General features: G+C 36.6%; 1 protein-coding gene across 1 annotated transcript in view; it reads left to right on the top strand.

Moving 5' to 3' along the window:
• Positions 1 to 18,586, top strand: part of lmx1a.L (LIM homeobox transcription factor 1 alpha L homeolog) — a 46,967-nt gene extending 28,381 nt beyond the window's left edge. Inside the window, exons 4-9 of the mRNA XM_018258634.2 lie at positions 11,026 to 11,258; positions 13,401 to 13,564; positions 14,034 to 14,111; positions 15,261 to 15,342; positions 15,987 to 16,154; positions 17,480 to 18,586. Coding sequence (XP_018114123.1) covers positions 11,026 to 11,258; positions 13,401 to 13,564; positions 14,034 to 14,111; positions 15,261 to 15,342; positions 15,987 to 16,154; positions 17,480 to 17,640 — 886 coding nt within the window. The 3' untranslated portion in view covers positions 17,641 to 18,586. The remainder of the gene's footprint in view (positions 1 to 11,025; positions 11,259 to 13,400; positions 13,565 to 14,033; positions 14,112 to 15,260; positions 15,343 to 15,986; positions 16,155 to 17,479) is intronic.
• Positions 18,587 to 22,441: the final 3,855 nt, after the last annotated feature.

The raw sequence follows: 22,441 nt of genomic DNA, 5'->3' as shown, positions 1-22,441 counted from the left end.
TTCTATAAACAGGATATGAGAAAACAAGAATATATTTTTTTCATAATCTATGCCTGTATAGGTCCATATTGTGGTACTTCTATCTGGTAATTCCCCACACCATGGCTTCTTTACACCTCTCGTTCTGGTTACTAGTAGTTGAAATCTCAGAAAATATCCCTTGAAGTGTTACTGTATGACTGCATGATTATATAGCATCAAAAGTGCATGTATTTAAATATTTTTTTACAATAATATTTGCATCGGCAAACTGTCTTCTATACCTTCAACTGAAGGGCTCATGGTTGCAAGACAGCCCTGTCATTAACACCAGCCTTGTGCAGGTGTTGCTACTACACAAGCAATTGCTGTGCAACTAGTAAACCCCACTTTGAGAGCTCTCATTCAGCATTTGCATGTGCTCCTCTAAGAACAGTCCCCCTGGAGTCGACTGGGGTCTAGTAATGTCTAAATACCCATGCAGTGGATTGCAAAAACCTACTACAAGCGAACACCGTTTCAAACACTGTGTGTATGGGCCCTAAGGGGCCGCAAGCATTTCCAGGCCAGAAATGACACCATACTGACATCAGAAGGGAACTTGTGTGCAGCCCAATGGCTCTAATGTCTGCAATAGTAAATCACACACAAATTGGCATGAAAATGCATTTATAATGCAATTATTTTAAATCTACACATATTTTTGGTGGAAGCCCACTAAAACATTCTGAGAAAGATGGTGCAATGTAGATTTTAAAATATTGCATTATAATTACATTTTCATGCCAAGTGCATTGCCACTTGCATTTGTAAACGAGGCCTTTGGGATTTCTTTATGTGCACATTTTTTGCACCTAGCACATTGCACTTGACAGACTTGAGCCCTATAGTGTTGATTTCTGGCTTGAATCCACTGTAACTTTCTTTGAATCAGGACTTGACAGGAAGCAGACATTAGAAATGAACTGGTTATAGCACCAATGGAAATGTTTTTCTGACAGTTTCAGGAGGAACAGCTCATCAGTACCAGCTTAAAATATTTTAAACAGAGCTAAGCAAGCAAAGGAGGACATCACATCAAAGTTGTCCCAAATTGTCCCAAATATTTTCCTCTGTACTTCTATACATTACTGTTTAAATAACAAAAGGTATTACTAGCCACAAAACACTAAGAAAAATGCAAAAAAAAAAGTGATTCACAGTTATAAAATGTGGAAGCTGTCAAGACAGTGGAAGTGAAGGGTTACTGGGTAAAGAATTCTGTATTACACAGCAATATGCTGGGAATCAGCTTGCTGAGAGCAGGCTACATTGGCAGTCTTTGTTGAGAGGCCTTGTTAAGTATTAACTAGAGAACGACAGAGCCCGGCCTACTCCATGGGAACACTTTATCTCCTCTTCTCTGGAGCCACGGCCTGTGGTGTTTAATTTTTCTTTCTCGGTTGGGCAGCAGCCCTGTGCCGTTCCAGCCAAAAAAATGCTCATATTTGAGAAAGCTTAACTCTCCCTTGGTTGCCAGGTATTAAACGAAAACTTGTCTGTCACAGGAGGAGAGGGTCACACAGAGAGAATAAGGGGTCATGTTAACTACTAAGGCAAAAAACAAACGGCAGGCTAGCTAATCACATGTGGAGACTTTTAGCTATGGAGACAGAAATGGAGCTGAGAGAGTCAGAGACTTAGTAAAGACCCTTGGGCTGTATGTGTATAGTTACAATAGTGCCCTGTCTCTCATTACAAACTGCTATACAAGACTTGCTCCTATAGGGACAGTTTTAGTGCAAAGCTGACAGGGCATTTACTCTGGTTCCCTAGTCTCAGCAGTGGTCGCTTGTCAAAAAAATCTTACATAATATCACAATTTCTTGGAAATACATTGTGCAATAAATTAGTATATGGTCAGTATCTTTACTGCTATCATTGCTTTTCCAGCTGCTATATAACTACAGGAATGGAATCCCTTATCAAGAAACCTTGTATCCAGAAAGATCTTTATTAAATCTTTTCCTTCATTATTTCCTTTTTCTCTGTAATAATAAAACAGTATTATGCAGGGTCGGACTGGGACATCTGGAGCCCACCAGTACTGCAACTTCAAGGACCCTCCATGCAAACTGAGAGGCCCTCCTCCTGGCGCCGACAACATACCTCATATTGCTACACCCAGCGCATAATCATACTCCATGTACTTCCTACAGGAATGGAATCCCTTTTCAAGAAACCTTGTATCCAGAAAGATCTTAATTACATTTTTTCCTTCATTATTTCCTTTTTCTCTGTAATAATAAAACAGTATTATGAAGGGTCGGACTGGGACATCTGGAGCCCACCAGTACTGCAACTTCAAGGACCCTCCATGCAAACTGAGAGGCCCTCCTCCTGGCGCCGACAACATACCTCACATTGCTACACCCAGCGCATAATCATACTCCATATACTTCCTTCTCCTTGACATTGCAGAAGAGGTGACGGTCCGGGAAGCGGAGCAGGACCCATTAAGACCAGGGCCCACCTGTTTTTTTCTCGGTATCCCAACACTGACGTCATGTACTTGATCCTAATTAAGCTGCACAAATTCATATAAGTGATAACATTATCCTATTGGTTTTATTAAATATAGGAATGTTTTGGTAGACTTAAGTTATGGAGATCTAATTTTTATCTGGAAAACCGCAGGTTCCTAGCATTCCAGACAATAGATCCCATACCTGTACAATTCTAACATTCAAAATAGTTAGATCAGGTGTAGGTAAAGGACCCTCTTTTTATCCTCACTGTGTTAGGTTCCTCAAACAGAGCATAGGAGCCGCCACTTCTCCTTGTCTTCATAAATCCAAATCACCACTCTGGAGAACCAATATCATCAATCAAGTGATCTTTTATTTGGTAGCACTACATGTTTCGGATCTATCTGATCCTTCCTCAGGTGCCAGTGTTCGCAATTTCAATTCTAACATTCCATTGGCAGCTAACAGCTGGATGCAAGTAAACTGTTTTGCAATTTTAAGAATATTAGTATTAATGGAGTTGTCAAATGGATCAAGTCCTGTGAATTGGCATGATCTCACTCTTTTAATATTTTGGGTGTGTATTTTTTACCTACACTAAACTGATCTTTTTACCTACACTAAACTGATCTTACAGGGGACTTTAAGATCTGTTCTACAATATTATTTGATTCATTCTTTAAAAAACTGGATCTGAAAAATTTGGCCAACCACACGTTATCAGTCCAACTGTTTAATGATCAGTTGAGAAGGCCTGGTCTGTGTGTGTTGCTTGGTTAGAGTATGAGGTTCTGTAAAGCAGTGTGATTAGGGGGACTGTTTTAAGGTAATGGGGAAAATCATATGGGACATCATATGGGACTTACAACAGTTGGTTGCTCCCTTTAGGAACATCTTGGAAGCATGAAACTGTAATGAAAATGGGCATTAGTTGATACTCAACATTAATTATTATTACAGTGGTAAGTAGCAGATACGTAGAGAGCAGAGTTCTGAGACCATGGTCTTTAAATACATCTGATACATTTGAGATGGGACATTTAGTTTGAGATCTTGAAGAGAATCCTACAGGTAAAAGTTCTTGCTCAGTTCCTCCTCATACTTGGCTGCAAAGCTAATGTTCATAAAAAAATGTTTATCTACCAACAAAGCACTGCAGCTGTTTTGTTAAATGTCTAATCCCCTATCTTAATTAAAGCAAAACAAAAATACAGAATACATAAATCAGTCTATTGTTGGACTTCTTGAACATAATGTCAGCCGGTAACGACTCAGTAGGGGAGGATAAACCCATTAAGGAATCTATAAGGTCCATGTGTTAAATCCTCTTATCCCTTTCCCTCCTCCTTCCTTCCTTCACCACTGTCCTGCTGAGAATGGAAACCTGACAGTACGCAGTTAACTGCCAACAGAACGGCCCCAGATCTAGTTAATACTGAAAGTTAGCCATGGAAATGCACTGTTCAATTGAGCTGAATCAAGCACAACAGCTAAATACCTAAAGAGAAGCTGCAAATACTAAGCATGTGAGACGTACAAATGCTGTAGATCCCAAATTCGTGTGTATACTCTATTGCACCTGAGTATTTACTGACTCCTAAATTACACGAGATGTGATTTGCTATTGAACATTAGCACCACAGACTTACATTTTTATTTATATATATTTATAAAATAAGTTACTATAATAGGTTTATGGGGCTCCTCTTACATTAATTTTATTCCGAATGGTACATTTATACATACAGGTACATGCAGGGGTATTACTATGGGGGAGGGGGGGCAAGGCCATAACCACTATCGGGACTCAAGGGGGCCATAAGCAATGTATTACATATTTCATCTGAGAAAAAGCATTTAATACAAAGGACCCTATGCAAATGGTGAAAAATCTGAAATAAAGGGAAGGAACAGATGCAAATTGGGGATGTTTTGGTAGTAAGAGCTAAAGGGCTGCATATCACATATAAGGGATAGTTTTTAAAGAGCTAGTAGTTCTCATGCAGAGAGCACTTTTTCTCCATTGGCTGCACTCTGCACCTCATGCTGACAGTACTCAAGAAGAAGAGTGCAGCATCGGTGGGCACAGACTAGCCTTATCCTTACCATCTACTCTATGGCAAGCACCGTGCCCTTTTGGGGCTTACTACCACCGCTGCCTAGCTTATCTGTCTGAATGTTAGGGGGTGGGAGGACGACTCTTAAGCACGACACCTCACGAATACAGTGCTGAGACCTGTGGCTATTCTTCAAAGATTGGACCAGTTTTTTTTCACTTTCAACATTGCCTTCATTTTTGAAGTTACCCTACAGTAACATAGTAAGTTAGGTTGAAAAAAACTAAAAACTAAGTATAGTGCCAAACTGAGTCTCCTGTAGGCTGCCAGTCCACATAGGGGCTACCAAATAGCTAATCATAGCCCTTATTTGGCACATTTGAATGTGACTCACAGGTAAAAAAGGTTGGAGGTCCCTGATCCAAAGGAACACAAAAAAACCTCATTTGAAGCCTCTCCAATTTGCCTCAGAGGGGGAAAAAAATCCTTCCTGACTCCAAAATGGCAATTGGACTAGTCTCTGGATGAACTTGTACTATGAGCTATCCTACATAACCCTGTATTCCCTCACTTTTTAAAAGGTCATCCAACTTCTTTTTAAAGCTATCTAATGTATCAGCCTGTACAACTGATTCAGGGAGAGAATTCCACATCTTCACAGCTCTCACTGTAAAAAAATCCCTTCCGAAAATGTTGCCAGAACCTCCTTTCTTCTAACTAGAATTGGTGACCTCTTGTCAGCTGGAAGTACCTACTGGTAAATAAAGCATTAGAGAGGTTATTGTACGATCCCCTTATATATTTATACATGCTATCATATCCCCCCTAAGCCCTTCTTCTTCAGTGTGAACAACCCCAACTTTGCCACACATTCCTCATAGTCACTCTTAATTGTGAAAGTTTTCAGGCTCATGGTATAGGGGGCATATTCATTATTGGAAACCCACATAAACTCAAAGATGTACCGGAAGAGGACCGATAAGCATGTCATCACCGTGAATGACAATATCACCTGCTGTGACAAATAAAGGTGCATTAAATGTGAATTTTTGGACAGATTTTGCTTTAATGCACTTCTAATCTGTCTTTATAACTATCTGGCTCTGACTGTACAATGGCATATTTCAATATTTTATCCATTGGATATTTCGTTTTAAATTACGTTTATTAGAATAAATAACTAGTGATGGGCGAATTTATTCGCCATGCGCGAATTCGCGGCGAATTTGCGCGATTCGCGCCGAGCGAATAAATTCGCGAAACGCCCGCGAAAATTCGCGGTAAAAATTCGCCGGCGTCAAAAAAAATTTTTTCCGAAAAAAAGTCGCCGGCGTCAAAAACGGGCGCCGGCGCCAAAAACGGGCGCCGGCGTCGGAAAAACGGGCGCCGGCGTCAAAAACGGGCGCCGGCGTCAAAAACGAGACGCCGGCGCCGTTTCGCGAATTTTTCGCCGTTTCGCGAATTTCGCGCGAAATTCGCGAATTTTTCGGCGAAGCGAAACGGCGCAAATTCGCCCATCACTATAAATAACCATTAATTCTTCTTATACATAAAATATTAGCATTTAATACAAATAAGTGACTTTTATCAGTGGTTGCTTGACCACTGATAAAAAAGATCACTTGTTTATAACATAAATGCTAAATGTAAAATGGACTAATAATTAATACGTAATAGTTTCAGTTCGCCCGAGTGCAGTGCTTTTCATTTGTATCTTGAATTTGTTGCATGCACCAGAATATATTTTTCATACAACAAGGAATGATGATTTATCTAGTCTTCTTCTTCTACTGCACTGAAAGTGTGTCTAAAAGTTGTACTGTGGTACCTGCAATATGGAAATATTTGTATTTCAATTCATTTCCTGCAGAATGGGTTAATGAATATGTTAGGGGAATCTCGCTAGGTAGGGTGGGGAGTTCCGTGCAGAGAGATTGATGGTCTCTGACCTTGGAAACATGTTTGGTGTCTGCAAGGGGCAGTAATTCTTTCACCAACTGTTCTTTCCTGCCTTCTTTATCAAGTGGTTTCCTGAAGCTTAAATGTATAAATGTGTAGGATGGAAAAACATTGGCTCGATGCAATATGTCTATATCTTAATCTTTTGTTTTGATTGTCTGCTACAAGGAGTTCCTTATTGGTGGACAGTCACTTTGATCATTAACACTCCCAAAAACTGACTGATATTTACATTCCTAATAAATGAGCCCTGACAAATTGTCCTTTATCTTATTACACAATGTTCTTCTGCTTTGTTAATCACTAGGGCAGAGTGGACAGTTGAATTTTGTACAGTGGGGCATTCCTGGGACTGGCAGCCATCACTGTAAATTCTCATGTGTAAAAATTATTATTCATATACAAATACATTGTTTAGAAATTTGGCTATTGAGGAATTCTAGGAACTGAAGTAAATTGTGAATAGATGGGGGGGTACTGTTGGGGCAACAGAATTATTTTTGCTATTTATAAGCAATTTTGTGATAAAAAAAATCAAAAACATTTTGTTGCTTTCCCTTTAATAACTAAGGACTACAGAAAATTACATGCATGTTGTTCCAATTACAGTGAGATGTGTTATGAAAACCTATTTTCTTGATTTGCTTGGAACTATATAAGATTGATTGGTAGCAATACTGATTGCCCAAAAAGTCTGAAAACCTTCTGACTGAGTTTAATTACACTGATATATTCTGAGTTTGTATCGGGGAGGCACATTTATCAAGGGTCGAATTTCGAATTCATGTGAGTTTTTTTTTTAAAATTCCCATAAACTCCCATAAATTTGAAATTTATTAATAAAATCAAATTTTTTCAACTTGGACGAATTTTAACGACCCAAAAACTCGAATCGAATTAGAGTCAAATGATAAAAACTGATTCAAAATGAAAAAACTCGAATTTCATGAGGGCTGTAAACATCACCAAATTGATCCCTGGGCCTCTCCCATTGACTTATACAGTAATTCGGCAGGTTTTAGTTAGCGAATAGTCGAATTCAAGTTTCTTAAAGGGCCAGAGTATGATACATCTCGAAATTCGAATTAAAACTCAAATCGAGTTTGAATAATTCAGAATTCGAATTTGAGAGTTTTGACAAAAAAAAAAAAATTTGACCCTTCCCCTTAGTCCCTTTATTATTTCTTAATGCATCACTCTAAGTTAGGGTTCTTCTCCCTCATTATTATTTCAGTCATTTGCCTTATTCCTGCGCCAACACTTGGACATGATGAAAGGTACAATTTTAATTGAAAATGTAGATTTTGCCTAAAACTGTTTGTGGGATCAGTAGCCCCTGTGCTGCTACTGCTTAAACAGCTGGCTAGGATCAGGGATTGGAATGATTCTCTTGTAGGCTATGTGTGGTTGTACAATATTAAGCTACAGGCCATGTTATCCTGTCATGTTATTGCTGGAGTTAAGCAGATTAACTCAGTACCAAACCTTTAATGAGCTCTGTAAACATTCATTCCTCCTTCTGACTTGACACTCTTCTGGGGAAATATTAAGTGCCCAACCACCAAAGCTGTGATCAGCAAATTCATGCTGTGAAATAAAGGTTGACATGCTTTATGGGCAGGCAATGCCACCATTTTCAATTATATATCATTATTCTAATCTACTATATAAAACACATTTATATCCATGAAATTCTCAGTTACAGTATGCCTTGAGGAGATTCCAATGAGTAAGGCTCAATAGATTGTGTATTTATCACAACAAATAAACTATTATTGCTAACTAAATTTCCATGAGTACCTGTTTTCAAGCAGCTGAGTATTTCTAGGAGAGATGTTTATTTGTTATTTTTTTCCATTCTGCACCAAGTGGCAATTCAGATTTGAAGACTTGTGTGTTCCCTGATTTCACAGTATAAAACTGATTGTCCTGCATGTCACCTGATAGGAAAGTTCAATATCTGACACATCTTTATACTCTTAGGGGCAGATTTATCTAGGGTTGAAATTCGATTTAAAAAAGACCAAATTTATTTAAAAAATCATAGGTTTTTTTTTTCCGGGTGAATAGGCCATTTAGGTTCAAATTAGAATCATACAAATCGAAGTAACAGCGCATTCGATCGAATTTGATTCTAAGTTTTTCCCCACAAAAAAATAGGTTCTAGGAGGTCCCCCATAAGCTAAAACAGCAATTTGGCAGGTTTTAGATGGCGATTGGTGGAAGTCGAATTTTTAAAGAGACAGTACATCATAAATTTCGTTTTTCAAATTCAAATCGAATTTGAACTATTCCCTAGTCGAAATATACAAAAAAATAGCTCGAAATTAGAATCTTTTTTAATTCGAATTTTCACTTCGACCCTTGATTAATCTGCCCCTTAATGTGGACAGGGACCCATGGTGACTCCTAGGGTTGATATGGTTGTGAACTGCAATGAGAAGCACATTTACTTACAGTATGGGGCAGATTTACAAAGGGTCGAATATCGAGGGTTAATTAACAAAGTCGAAGTCGTAGTCAAAGGTCGAAGTAGCCCATTCGATGGTCGAAGTAGCCAAAAAAAAACATTCAAAATTCAAAGTTTTCCTCTATTCCTTCACTTGAGCTAAGAAAATGGGCCCCTATGTGTCAATTTTCACTTGGTAAGTCTTCGCCAGACTTCGTGCAACTATCAGACATTATTTAGTGATAAGTACGCGTATTCATCAAAACACGCAATTATGTATTGGTAAAAGAACATTGGTGCACTTTCGTCAGCGATGATTTGTTTGGGTGAAAATCTCATGACGAATTTTCTCTAGTGTTTTTTTCTTTACCTAGCGAAACTTCGATAACTTATGCCAATTTAAATTCAGTAGGTATATAAAGGTCATATATATGTGTATTTATTAATAATGTTGGTGAAATTGCTGGAAGTGGCCACTTTTTATTAAAAATGTCCAAGGATGAACACAGAGATTCTCTATTGTCCTAGGCCATGCGCCCACCCTAAAACAAATGTGAAATGAGCTTCAAATGTTAAAAAAAGCCAGAGTTCTGACTTTTGCTTATGACTGGAATACAGGATATGATGTCACTGACTTATATATAATTTTAAGGATATGATTTCATTGTATCAATTTTCCAGACAGAACCTGGCAAAATAGATTTTAGGGAGAAGGGTAACAAATTGAAATTTTAACACTTTGATAAATTAGCGGATTTACGATCATTCGTCTGAGTAAAAAAGTTCTCCAGTGACAAGGTAATTCGCTAGTGAGGTGTGCTGCCTTTTAGTGAATAGGCGATGTCACTGCAAATTGTCTTTTTAGCGAAAATTAGTCAGAAAAACACAATTCTCTCTTTAGTGAATGTGCCCCTTTGAGTTCATTGGTCCTGGTTTGTTTCAGATTCGAAATATTCATGCGGGACACTTAAAAGCTAAAAGCCTAACCTTAGTCAGTTAAGCTCTTTGCTATTGATAATTTATCAGCTATTAAATGAGTTGTGTTAAAGCGACTCTGTGATAAAAATAAAAAGGACTTTATGCATTTCAGTTGAGGAGAAATACTTTTCCCTTAAGTATACATAGGGGCATATTTATCAAGGGTCGAATTTCGAATTGAAAAAACTTCAAATTCGATTTCAAAAAGACCAACTGAAGGGAAGTCAAAGTTTTTTTTTTGGGTCGAAGAGGTCTGTATTCAACCGAATTCTAATCATACGATCGAAGGAATAGCGCATTTGATCGAATTAAATTCGAAATTTTCTCCCCAAAAAACTTCAATTTCTCAAAGTCCACCAATTGACTGCATATAGGTTCTAGGAGGTCCTCCATAGGCTAAAACAGCACTTCGGCAGGTTTTAGATGGTGAATGGTCGAAGTCGAAGTTTTAAAGAGACAGTACATGATAAATTTCAATATTCGAATTTTGAAGTTTTTTTCAAATTCGAATCAAAGTTAGACTATTCCCTATTCGAAGTACACAAAAAATAGCTTGAAATTCGAAGTTTTTAACTTCGAAAACTCACTTCGACCCTTGATAAATCTGCCCCATAGGGTCAATTTTGCTAAAGGGTGAATGTTCGCCTCGGAAAGCTCCACCACGCTTCATGCAACGTCATTAACATTAATTTGCAGCAAATACGCCTATTTATCAAAAAATATATTTAACAGTTACAGTTTTTGTCTTTTTTTTATGACTTTTTGCCATATAGGATATGATGTCACTGGCATAAGATTGTTGAGGATGTAGTTATTATGAATTATGAATTCACCAGGTATAACCTGAATAAACAGACTCTGGAAAAGTTCGCGCTTTGATGAATTTGCGGAGTAACAATCGTTCGCCTGAGTGAAAATTCACCTGGCAAAAGGGCGCAAAACTTTTCTAGCGCTGAGCTAGCGAATTGAATTAAATTAAATAATTGTTTTAATATGTGTTTTTCTGCATTTAAAAAAGGTTTCAATTTAATCAAAGCCTATTGCTTTATCATTGTCAGTATCTCAGTTGTAAGTAGTTTCTATCCATTTCCTACAGGCTGTTTGCTGTGAAATGTGGATCCTGCCTAGATACCATCGCTCCCAGCGAGTTTGTCATGAGAGCGCAGAAAAATGTCTACCACTTGGGCTGCTTCTGCTGTTGTGTCTGCGATAGACAGCTCCAGAAGGGCGATGAGTTTGTACTGAAAGACGGACAGCTGCTGTGCAAGAGTGACTATGAGAGAGAAAGAGACCTGCTCAGCCTGGTGAGCCCAGCAGCCTCTGATTCAGGTACAACATTCACTGAAACAAATGGGAAAAAGTATTCCAAATTAATCAATTTTCAAGCCTTATTTTGTAAAAATTTAGTTTTTATTCAGATAACCATATATATATATATATATATATATATATATATATATATATATATATATATATATATATATATATATATATATATATATATATATATATATATATATATATATATATAGTGCCTTATTTATAAAACAAAATGGGACAAAGTGCAAAAACAGACATAAAGAATTTATAACCTAGCTACAGTACATATTGATAACACTGACTACCATAATTTATGATTTTATTTGATATGCACCCCCCCATTCTTTCCCTTCTGTCTAATGGCTAACTTTCAAAGAGCTTTTTTATAGACAAGTGTGTGTGTGAGAGAGAGAGATTGTAAGCTAAACCCAATTTTATTGGAAAAATGCAGAGGAGGGGGAGAGCGGACCAGCCGATCCCATATGCTGAGACTAATCTCCAAAGCTCTTACTTCAATTACAGACTCTGACTACTCTAGCACTCAATCCTAGGTAAACAGCAGAAACTCAAAAACCATCCCCATTTCCAATTAAGTGCCCTAACTCTGCCTCTCCCCTTAATTCCTCCAAACCAAAGAAGTGGCTATTCAAAGCACTGAAAGAGATGATCTACGCAGCTTCATTATACAGATGTCCCCTACCCCTTATCCCACATTGATGACAATCTCCTTTTGTGTAAAATGGACCACAGAATCATGTAAAGCAATTCATGCCCAGCTCATGAAAGGTCATCCACACACAATATGTTTTTCGCTTCTTCCTCTGGACCCAGGGATGAGGTTTAAGGCTTAATTAAGCGCCACTCCTAGGGCCTGAGACGTTTAAGGAGGCGCAGATTTCACTAATTAAAACTAAGTCTCCTGTCCTTGCATTTGCATTGCTTTTATTAGCTGTCTATTATATCTGCAAGCCTGTTTTCATTTGTAGCAGGTGGTGACAAGCTGGGCAATATTAGGGCCCTAGTGTGTAAGCAATCCTCTGTGTGCTAATGTCTGCTCTTTCTCAGGCAGCTCCTGCACTAAGCATATCTGTAGATAGACTATTGGCTACATTGTTCTAAAGAAGATCTAGTGATAAAAACAGTCTGTCATCATGGAGAGAACAGATTAGCCACTTCATTTAATCCTACACTTTTTCTACTAATATAATCAACTACTGCTAGAGGGACCTTCAGAAAATCTTTTTATTAAAAGGGAAGCATACTTGTAGGAATAAGTGTCTCTTATGCTATTATATAGCACATTATCCATGCTCCTTGAAGGGATATTATTAGATTTATATTTTTGCTTTGAAGTATGTAATTCCACCAGAGGGGACAATTCAAACTTGTTGAAATGCTTATTATTATTATTATTATTATTATGAATAATAATAATTTCAAATACAATGTGAGATCTAGAATGTGAGATATAGAAGAACTTGCTAATTGTGAAAATATGGGAGTCCATGAAGTATGGGCAAGTAAATTTCATAGAAAATATAGCTACTATGAAGGTCATAAAATGACTTCCACATGGCAGCTATGAACGTGGACATAAATGGAAGTGCATTTTATTATACATTATTTATACAAGCAATCTAACCACTCTGTAACAAAATACCCTCTATTGAGTGTCATTGGAAACCAATTAACCTGTCTGCTTGTTTTTGGATTTTGAGAGGTAACTGGGTTACTCCAAGCAGACTTTAGAGATCTATGTGGCAGAAGTGCTAACTACTGAACCTCCATTCAATGTATTTTTGAAGATTCACAATCCAGATTTTGCTGAACTATGGTGCCATCATCCTCATTTATTAAACTATATGAATGACAAGGTTTGATAAATACTTGCTAAATTACTAGAACACCTTACTAGGTTAAATATATATATATATATATATATATATATATATATATATATATATATATATATATATATATATATATATATATACACAATATATTACAATAAATATTGTAATGTGCAAATATGTATCTTGGCAAAGATAAAAAAAAAATGCAACTTATAACAGAAATAGAAAGACTTTTGAGAAGCAGGCCTTTCTTGCATGTCATAATAATAATTTCCACTATCACCCTTCTTGCCATTAGGTAAAAGTGAAGATGAAGAAGATTCTGGGAAATTTGATGACAGCAAGGGCGCAGAGGATGGAAAAGACCAAAAACGTCCCAAGAGGCCAAGAACTATCTTAACAACACAGCAGCGCAGGGCATTCAAGGCTTCCTTTGAGGTCTCCTCTAAACCTTGCAGGAAGGTATGATTTTGAATATCTACTGTTCTTCAGTATGTATCTTTCAATAACTCTTTCACAGATCCACTGATTAATGGTTCCACTAAGATAAGTTCACATTACTACAGTATTATACTGAGGTAAACATAGGTTTTGAATTCAATTGAACAACACCAATATCTAAATATATATTATCCAAACGACAATAGTCTTATGGAGCTGTATGTTGGATTGCTGTTATCTAGATCTACAGTTAGATTGCAATCTATATGTTGCTGACTAGGCGTAGCCTCAAAACTGCAGTGAGCTGTAGGTGGCTGGTGAGCAATAAGTTAGTGAAACAGGAATCAGTTGTGCTGCTCCCCAAGTTCCCAAGTGTGACATAAACATAGTCTCCTAAGGATTTTGTATATTTATTATCCACAATTAAAAGAGGGCACTGAAGATATTCAATTCATTTTCTGAAAATACTTTGGTGTGTTTGTTTGTAAAGGTGAGGGAGACCCTAGCAGCTGAAACAGGCCTCAGTGTCCGTGTGGTACAAGTCTGGTTCCAGAATCAAAGAGCCAAGGTAAGAAAACACAAACATTGATGGTGTCAGCAATTTTCATATGCAACAACAAAGAAGAATCTGAGTTTGTGCACAACTTTGTTGAAAATTGATATCAAAAAGATGACAATTACAAACAAATCCAGTGTATTCACTATTCTCCAGTTTATTACATATTAATTTAAAATAACCAATGGAGTTTTTCTTTCCTGTCGATAATTTTACAATGCACTCAACTATAATACTCAATAATTGATTTATACAAATAGTTAGATATAAATATGTTTATTAATCTTCTCTGAGTGCAACTCAACCATGGTTTTTGTGAGTAGTATGAACTACTGCAGAAAACGTTAATTTGGGAAACCCATGGATGAATCAAATATACAGTATAATGCACTGGTAGTTATTTGGCCACAGTACCTTATATTAAATCGTTTTGCATGGAAGTAAATGCTCGTCCTGACACTGGATTGGGAAGATGTAATGAACTTTTAAAATCTCTAGAGGAGTGCAGAAATAACACATATTCAGTATCAGTATCGGCCAGATACAATTTCATGAGACTACGGATTCTGTTTTAATATTGTTTTGTTTGCTGCTCTTCATTCTACTCCTGGACAGATTTAGGCTGATGTCTGATGTTAAGGGACCAATTTACAAAGGTTCATATATTTTTCTTTTCCCCAAATCGTATTTTTTTCCGATTATACTAATTACTCCAAACTATGAAAAATGTGTCATTTATTAAATTAAAAAGACATGAAAAACACTAGTACAAAACTGCGGCATCTAAAAGCCACTGAAGTCATGGGGATATGGCCTTTTTCAATTGTAAAATCTTTCTCTATTATAAACTTTTAAGGTTTTGGGGGTTTTTTTTGTTTGTATTTGCACGAAAAAATGTTTTTGTGCTTTTAAAATCAGGCTGTTTTAATAAAGGGACGTGGCATTTGTGGTTTTAGAGAAATTAATTTCTTCATGGCTTCTTAAACCTCTAAAACCACAAAAATCTAAATGTTGATGAATGGCCTCCCCATTTAACAATACATGAGACACAGTGAAGACCAGTAAAGAATTTCGGGCTTATAGCCTGTCTGAACAGCTTACTGTAAAAAAGCACATACTGTCAGTTACAAGAAACCCAATCTAGTGCTTTATTTATAACAGATGAAAAAGCTGGCAAGGAGACAGCAGCAACAGCAGCAGCAGCAGCAACAAGATCAGCACAACCCAAGCCGCATTCCCTCAGGTAACAGTGTTTCTCAGCAGTATTAACTGGATGCAACTGAGCCACTAGGGAAGTTAATTATGCATTAATAATGCTAACATTATTATTATTTATTTAGGTTTCTTTGTTTTACACACCTCTGTAAGCTGAATTTCAAGCAAGATTTCCTGTACTACACTGCTTACAATCTAGTCCTGTTGCATAAAGCACAGGAATATATAATGTTTCCCAGAAAGATAACTTAGGGACTGATGAATAGAACAGTAAGAACTTAATGTGCCAGTAATGTAGTGAAATATACGGAGTGCATCCATGAAGACTGCCAATAGGCCTACCATGCACCTCCGTCTCCGGAGCAGCTGCTGGGTTTGCAGGCTTTGTTGTTACTACCTTTGGACTCAAACATTTAGATTAACAATAGTGATATTCTGATTTTCTCAGATATCTTTATCAGTACTGTTTCCTAAACAACAAATTACTGCTCCCTTATATTACTTTTACCCTTTTAAGATAACTTGACGGGGAAGCATTAACAATTGTTTTTTACTGCAGAACTGTCTGCCACTGATATAAACAAGATATACCCATGAGACTAAAACAGTAACATAATTGACTCTCATAATTGTCACCTATGTATATTTAAATTCTCGTGATTTTTTTTACAGCTCAAACACATAATTCAAGCAGCTCCAGCATCGAAGGAATCATGAATGTTTTCACTACCCTGCCACAGCAACAACTTCTTTCCTTAGAGCAGAATATGTACAGTTCTGACCCATTTCAACAAGGTCTTACTCCCCCACAGATGCCTGGAGACCACATGCACCCTTATGGTATGTTAATTTTCTTAGTTCTGAGACACAATCCAGTATGCACCCATACCTCCCAACTGTCCCATTTTTAGAGGGGCAGTCCCTCTTTTGACAGCTCAACCCGCAGTCCCTCATTTGTACTGGAAAGTCCCATTTTTCTCTGCACTGAACAGCCAGAAAAAGAAACAAAGTTTCTAACTTAATTGGCTTTTGGCAGAGAGCCCAGAACAGCCACAGCAGCAGATAACATTTTGAGATAAGCAAATTGAAACAATATAAGATAACAGGTCTCTTGGGAAAAGTTAGACTCACAACTTAAAGGGCAATTCACCTTCATTAGCAAAACTGTAATAACTGAAACAAAACCACAGGAAAATGTTCAAACTTTCATAGCCTGCCAAATTTTGTAAAATGAGCATGGTAATTAGGGGGTGTGACCACAAAAATTGGGTGGTCAAAAATATTTTGCCTTGCTATGAGTGCCAACTTTTTTGTCCCTCTTTTTATTTCCAAAATGTTGGGAGGTATGTGCACCAACTAACTAGGGATTACAAATCAATATTTTGTATTGTTACATTGGGAGGACAATTTATTGGCGATGAATTTTGAGATCAAATACTGTCCAGAGAATCTTTTCTACAGGTAGACACCAAAATAGAAATTAGGAATATGGAAAAAAACATTATCATTAGAACGTAAACCCACTGTAAGAACAATAGCCTTAATTGCTCATGTCTAATTCCATCTGAAATGCATACTAGACTATTTGTCCTGCATGGCCAAACATGGTTAATAATGGTGTTTTTACGACTCCCTTCTATGACATTATCACTTAAATAAAATTCAGCCCATGCAAGTGTACTCTGGAAGCTCATTCACCCAATACATGGGAAATGTTGTTTGATTTTGAATGAACTTTTAGTATGATGTAGAGAGTGATAGTCTAAGACAATTTGCAATTGGTTTTCATTTTTTAATTATGTGTGATTTTTGAGTTATTTAGCTTTTTATTCAGCAGCTCTCCAGTTTGCAATTTCAGCAATCTGGTTGCTAGGGTCCAAATTGACATAGCAATGCAACACTGCATTGATTTAAATAAGAGACTGGATAGAAAGATGAGTAATAAAAAGTAGTAGTAACAATACATTTGTAGCCAATTTGAAAGCTGGAAAGAGTCAGAAGAAGATGGCAAAAGATTCAAAAACTATATAAAAAAAAAGACCAATTGAAAAGTTGCTTAGAATCAGCTATTCTATAACAAACTAAAAGTTAACCTCCCCTTTAATAACATGTAGCATAATATTTCTGGTATGGCACTAAAGAGTTTTAATTTTCTATTTTCGAAGGTGGAGAATCCTTTTTTCATGATATTGACAGCGATGATGCTTCCCTTAACAACCTGAGCGAGTGCCTTCTACCAGGACCAGAATTAGGACCTATCCAGGGCAGAGTTGGAAACCCAATTGATCGCCTTTACTCCATGCAAAACTCTTATTTTACATCCTGAAAAACCAAGCATAGTACCAGATCATCATATCATGGTATCTTGATGTTTGGCACTTTTTTTTCTGATTGTAATACACTTAATTAAAATGATAGCAGACTGTTTCCTGCCAATGATTCTTGTAAGGCATTACAGTTAAACTGTTGTGAAAAGGCACACAGAATACAAGAGTGATAAAAACGATGGCAATTTTGTGCGGCTGAAACCAAACATGCTAACTCTTGAACTGTTCAGCCACTGTTAAGTCGACAGTCCGCCGAATATCCCGAGTTGCTGCTACAACTGAAATACGTTCGTACAACTGGATTCTGGATCTCTAATAATTAGTTCTAATAAGGATGATTTAATGTAACACTGAGTCTAATCTAAATGTTTCTCCAAAAATACAGTAGCAGATATCTTCATGGGAACCAGGGACAACAAAAACCTGCTACTCAGTATGCATGCAGTGTTACCAAAAGGAATATACAGTACAAAAACTGTGCAACATTGCTAATAACTGTGAACATCACCAGCCATGGTCCAACATGAATACAATTCTCTGTGAGAGCACTCTGGAACAATACCTAATCGCTGAAACTGAAAATCAGTCTTGTTATAGACATAGAAAAGACAACATTGTTGGTACTTGTGCAATCAGCCATACACTGGAAACTAGTAGACTGATAATTATATTTTTTGTATCCATTTTACTAACTGAATTACTCTGCTACAGACTGCACAGACAGGTCGCATTGTGTTTGGGATATATTTAATATTGCACATATATGCCCTTAACTTATACAAAATAGTAATTAGCATTATAATCTTGTAGTAGATAGTAAAATTGTGTGTCAAACTCTCTATGTGAATTAAATTTCTTTGTGTTTCATTAAGTATGAGTAAACTACTGTATTTCAACCGTCTATATTATTTCAATTATGTTATTAAGATTATGGGTGAACAGTCGTCTGTAAAAAATCAAAATCTTGGTAATTTGAGAAAATAACCACAAAAAAATATACAATCCCGCCTGTATTTGAGTTTGAGTTTTTAAAACTTGGGAATTTTCGAGATTTCATCATCATCATCATCATCATCATCATCATTATTATCATCATCTTAATTATTTAGTTTATAATATATATATATACATATATAGTGAATAAAGTACCCCCTCTTGAAAAATATAAGGATATTATAAGTTGCCGAGGAGTTTCATCACCATATAAAAACACGAGGCCAAAGGCTGAGTCTTTTTATACAGGTCACGGAACTCGTGTTTTTATATGGTCATGAAACTCCTCGGTAACTTATAATATCCTTATATTTTACAAGAGGGGGTACTTTATTTATTATAATATTTAGGGAGTCATGTGACAGAAATTACATCAGAACTCACCGTTTATAAGGATATAATTTACAAGATATTCATGGCTTTTGTGTATTATATATATATATATATATATATATATATATATATATATATATATATATATATATATATATATATATATATATATATATATATATATATATATATATATATATATATATATATATATAATACAATATATAAGTCAGTGAGGCTGCTGCATACACTTTAAGGTAGATAATGCCCTGGTGCTAACAGTAGTATTATATAGAATTTGTAAAAAAAATGTTGTTGCACTCTAGGGACTTTTGTAGTAAAGAACAATGTATGAAGATCCAAATTATGGAAAGATCCACTATCCGTAAAACTCCATGTGCTGAGCACAACCGGTCCCATACCTGTAGTGAGAAATCAAACATCTGATTAGCGAAGCATCAAAATTGCACCTTCCAGTTCAGGTTCCCTGAATAGTAAGACATAAACTGATTTGTAAAATCTAACTAATAAATCCAAGAGGAGCAAAAGAACATAGTAAAGATTAAAATGAAAGAGTATACTGCAAACATTGGAGTATTGAACTTAAAAATATAAGCATCAGAAGTTGCTTATTAGGCATGTGTTATGAAATGTGTCTCAAATGAGATGGAAATATTAATACATATGTATATTAAAGGGATTTCAATATTTAATGTGAAAACCTATAACAATGTCCCTTTATTATTAATATTGCCCCATTATGAACGCAAGTTCTTGACGCCTGTCTAACTTTGAAACTAAAATAACACCTGATGCCTTTTGGGCACTGGTTTACAATCAAGAGACATTGGGGCAAATTTACTAGAGGGCGAAGTGGCTAACGTTAACGAAAATTCGCCAGCATGACATCATTTTGCCACTTTGCCGATTTAATAACAGGTGCTGGCGTAAATTCGCTAGTGAAGTAGACATACTCAATCGATATTTCGCACCCTTACACTAGATGAAGTTGCGCTCTGGCGAAGGGACGTAACTACGCTAATTCACTAACTTGCAGATTTTACCGAACGTTACCTCTTGCTCCAGACTTTACTTTACTTAGTGCAATAGAGTAGATAGGAGTTTGTTAAAAAGAAGTTGAAAAAACACGGGCGTTTTTTACTTTTTACTGGGTTATAGGCTAAAAAAGATTGTAAATTTTTTTTGGGGTACCCTCCTTCCCCCTTACATTTGGCACATAAACTATACAGTGGGCACATGTGTAGGGCAATATAAGACCTCTATAAAATTGTGTAGTGTAATGTATTTGCTGCAGCGCACACGTCCATTGTTCTTTAACTGCACGCCGTATGCTAATTAGGCATCGCTATTGTAACTTCGGACTGCTTATCGTATTATCGCTAGCGCATCTTCGCAACCGTTTGGTAACCTGTGCGCAACTTTGGATCTTCGTGAATTTTGTGCAGCCTTGGCGAAACTACGCCTGGTGAAGTGTGGCGAAGCCGTCGCTAGTGCATTTTCGGCGCATAGTGAATTTCCCCAGTGAGTGACTGGTGTAAAGGGATTCTTAAACAGCCATGCCTTACAACCACTAGTTCACACCTAAATTAGATGTTAATTTTCACAACTTTTTAAATTTATTTATATAGCCTCTTAAAAAGGTAATGGTCATAATCAAACATACATTTAATAAAAGGTAGGGTAACAGACTGTGAGTGTTGCCTCTCTGGTGTTGGTTGTGTGGACAAGAATTGTGAATAGGGGTTGGAGATGGCTCAGCCACCCTGGTTCACATTGGTACAGACAACTAAATTATAGGGAGTAGGGAAATGGGGAAGACATTAATGTCAATACCTGTCTGTAACCTATGGTAGTAGAGCTAGAGAGAGATGAGGATTGTGTGTGTGTGTTTAAGTATGTGAAGTATAAGGATCTAAAGCTGTTAGAAATTTTACTTTGAGCAACTTTACTCAAGATAGCTAGAAGGTTGGAGGAGATATTAAACTGGGGTAGGGTAAAATGCCATTTAGTCTAATAGTCCAATTTGGTAAAGGGAAAACATAGCTTAGAGTGAGGCCCCAAAAGAATTCAGAAATAAGAAACTTTACTTAAGATGGCTAGAAGGATGGTGGAGGTATTAAAATGGGGCAGGGTAAAAGGCCATTTAGTCTAATTATCCAACTTGTTAAAGGGACAGCATAGGTATAACTTAGGGTGGGGTCCAAAAAGAATTCAGAAATAAAAAACAAAAACAGGTAACAATACAAAGAAGCACAGGAAAGCAAGTATTTGTAACTAACAGTAACAAATGGTAGAAACATGAGCCATGCAGACATAGAGCTGAACATATTAACACACTGAATGAAAAATGAGAATAGTTATATGGGGATTCAGATGGAAGGATATTGTGTCTACAGGATGCTGTCAATTTTAGAACAATTGGTCCCCTTATTTAGATATTTTTAAATTCTAATGACAAACTGATGTGATTCATTCATTTCTTTTTATGATAGAGAGGAAAGTGTTATTCAGTTTGAAAAAATGTCCATTTGCGGTTAGTTCTGAAATTTGCAATGTTTTCTATATTCCATTTTACTTTGCATTGTAATCTATTTCTTTTTATCCATCTTAATTATGCTAACTTACTTTTGTTGCGCTGTCATTATTTGTCACTGTGCATTTTCAAATGCCAATAAATATTATTGGAAAAGAAAGAAAGGGTATTGAAGATGGAAAGGACCTTAGTTGAACAAAATATATATTAGGGATAAAAAAATCGACAAGTTCTTCCAAATGAAAAGTCACTGTATTCCTCCAAATAAATTTGGGGAGGGAGAATAACAGAAATAAATTTTATATAGTGTAGTATTTTTGAACACTTTCTCACTGACCGCCTTGGTGTCTTTAAAACAACCGTGCTTCGCAATTCACACTATATTGTGTCATCAAATATCACGTGCCAAACTTAAATTCAAACAAAAGTAAGGAAAAAAAGTAGAAATAAAAATAGAAAAAAAGAAGAAATTTTTTTTTGTGAAATATTGCGTTAAAGGGTAACTTGTGACCACGTGATTAGTACGTGCAGCCTTTACTGCTCATTTGTCACCCTGTGCACACACAATGATTATGTAACTTTTAATGTGCTGAGTGTGAACACTCTGACCACAATTCAGAGACCGATCGTGCCAGTAGCACAAACAACTCACCAGACGTGAGTTTGAAAGATCAAAGATGCCGACTCCAGCCTCCGCTGTTTCCCCCTATTTTGCTGAGAGATAAAAGAGGTTCATGTGCAGATTTCTCTAAAAACAGTTTAATACAAATAAAAATCACACTCACAAACGTTGGCTTGTACACTGCAAATAGAAAGTCTTTTAGCGTCCCAAACGTCCACTCTGACTCCTCGGCGTCCCTGAGAGTCTCGTGTTGCTTCGAAGTGGGCGCTTCTGCACCAATGAGCTGTGTCCCGCTTAC

This window comes from Xenopus laevis, chromosome 4L (assembly GCF_017654675.1).
Source record: "Xenopus laevis strain J_2021 chromosome 4L, Xenopus_laevis_v10.1, whole genome shotgun sequence".
NCBI lineage: Eukaryota > Metazoa > Chordata > Amphibia > Anura > Pipidae > Xenopus > Xenopus laevis.
Note: the sequence above shows the minus strand (reverse complement) of the source record. Positions and strands in the feature narration are given on the sequence as shown.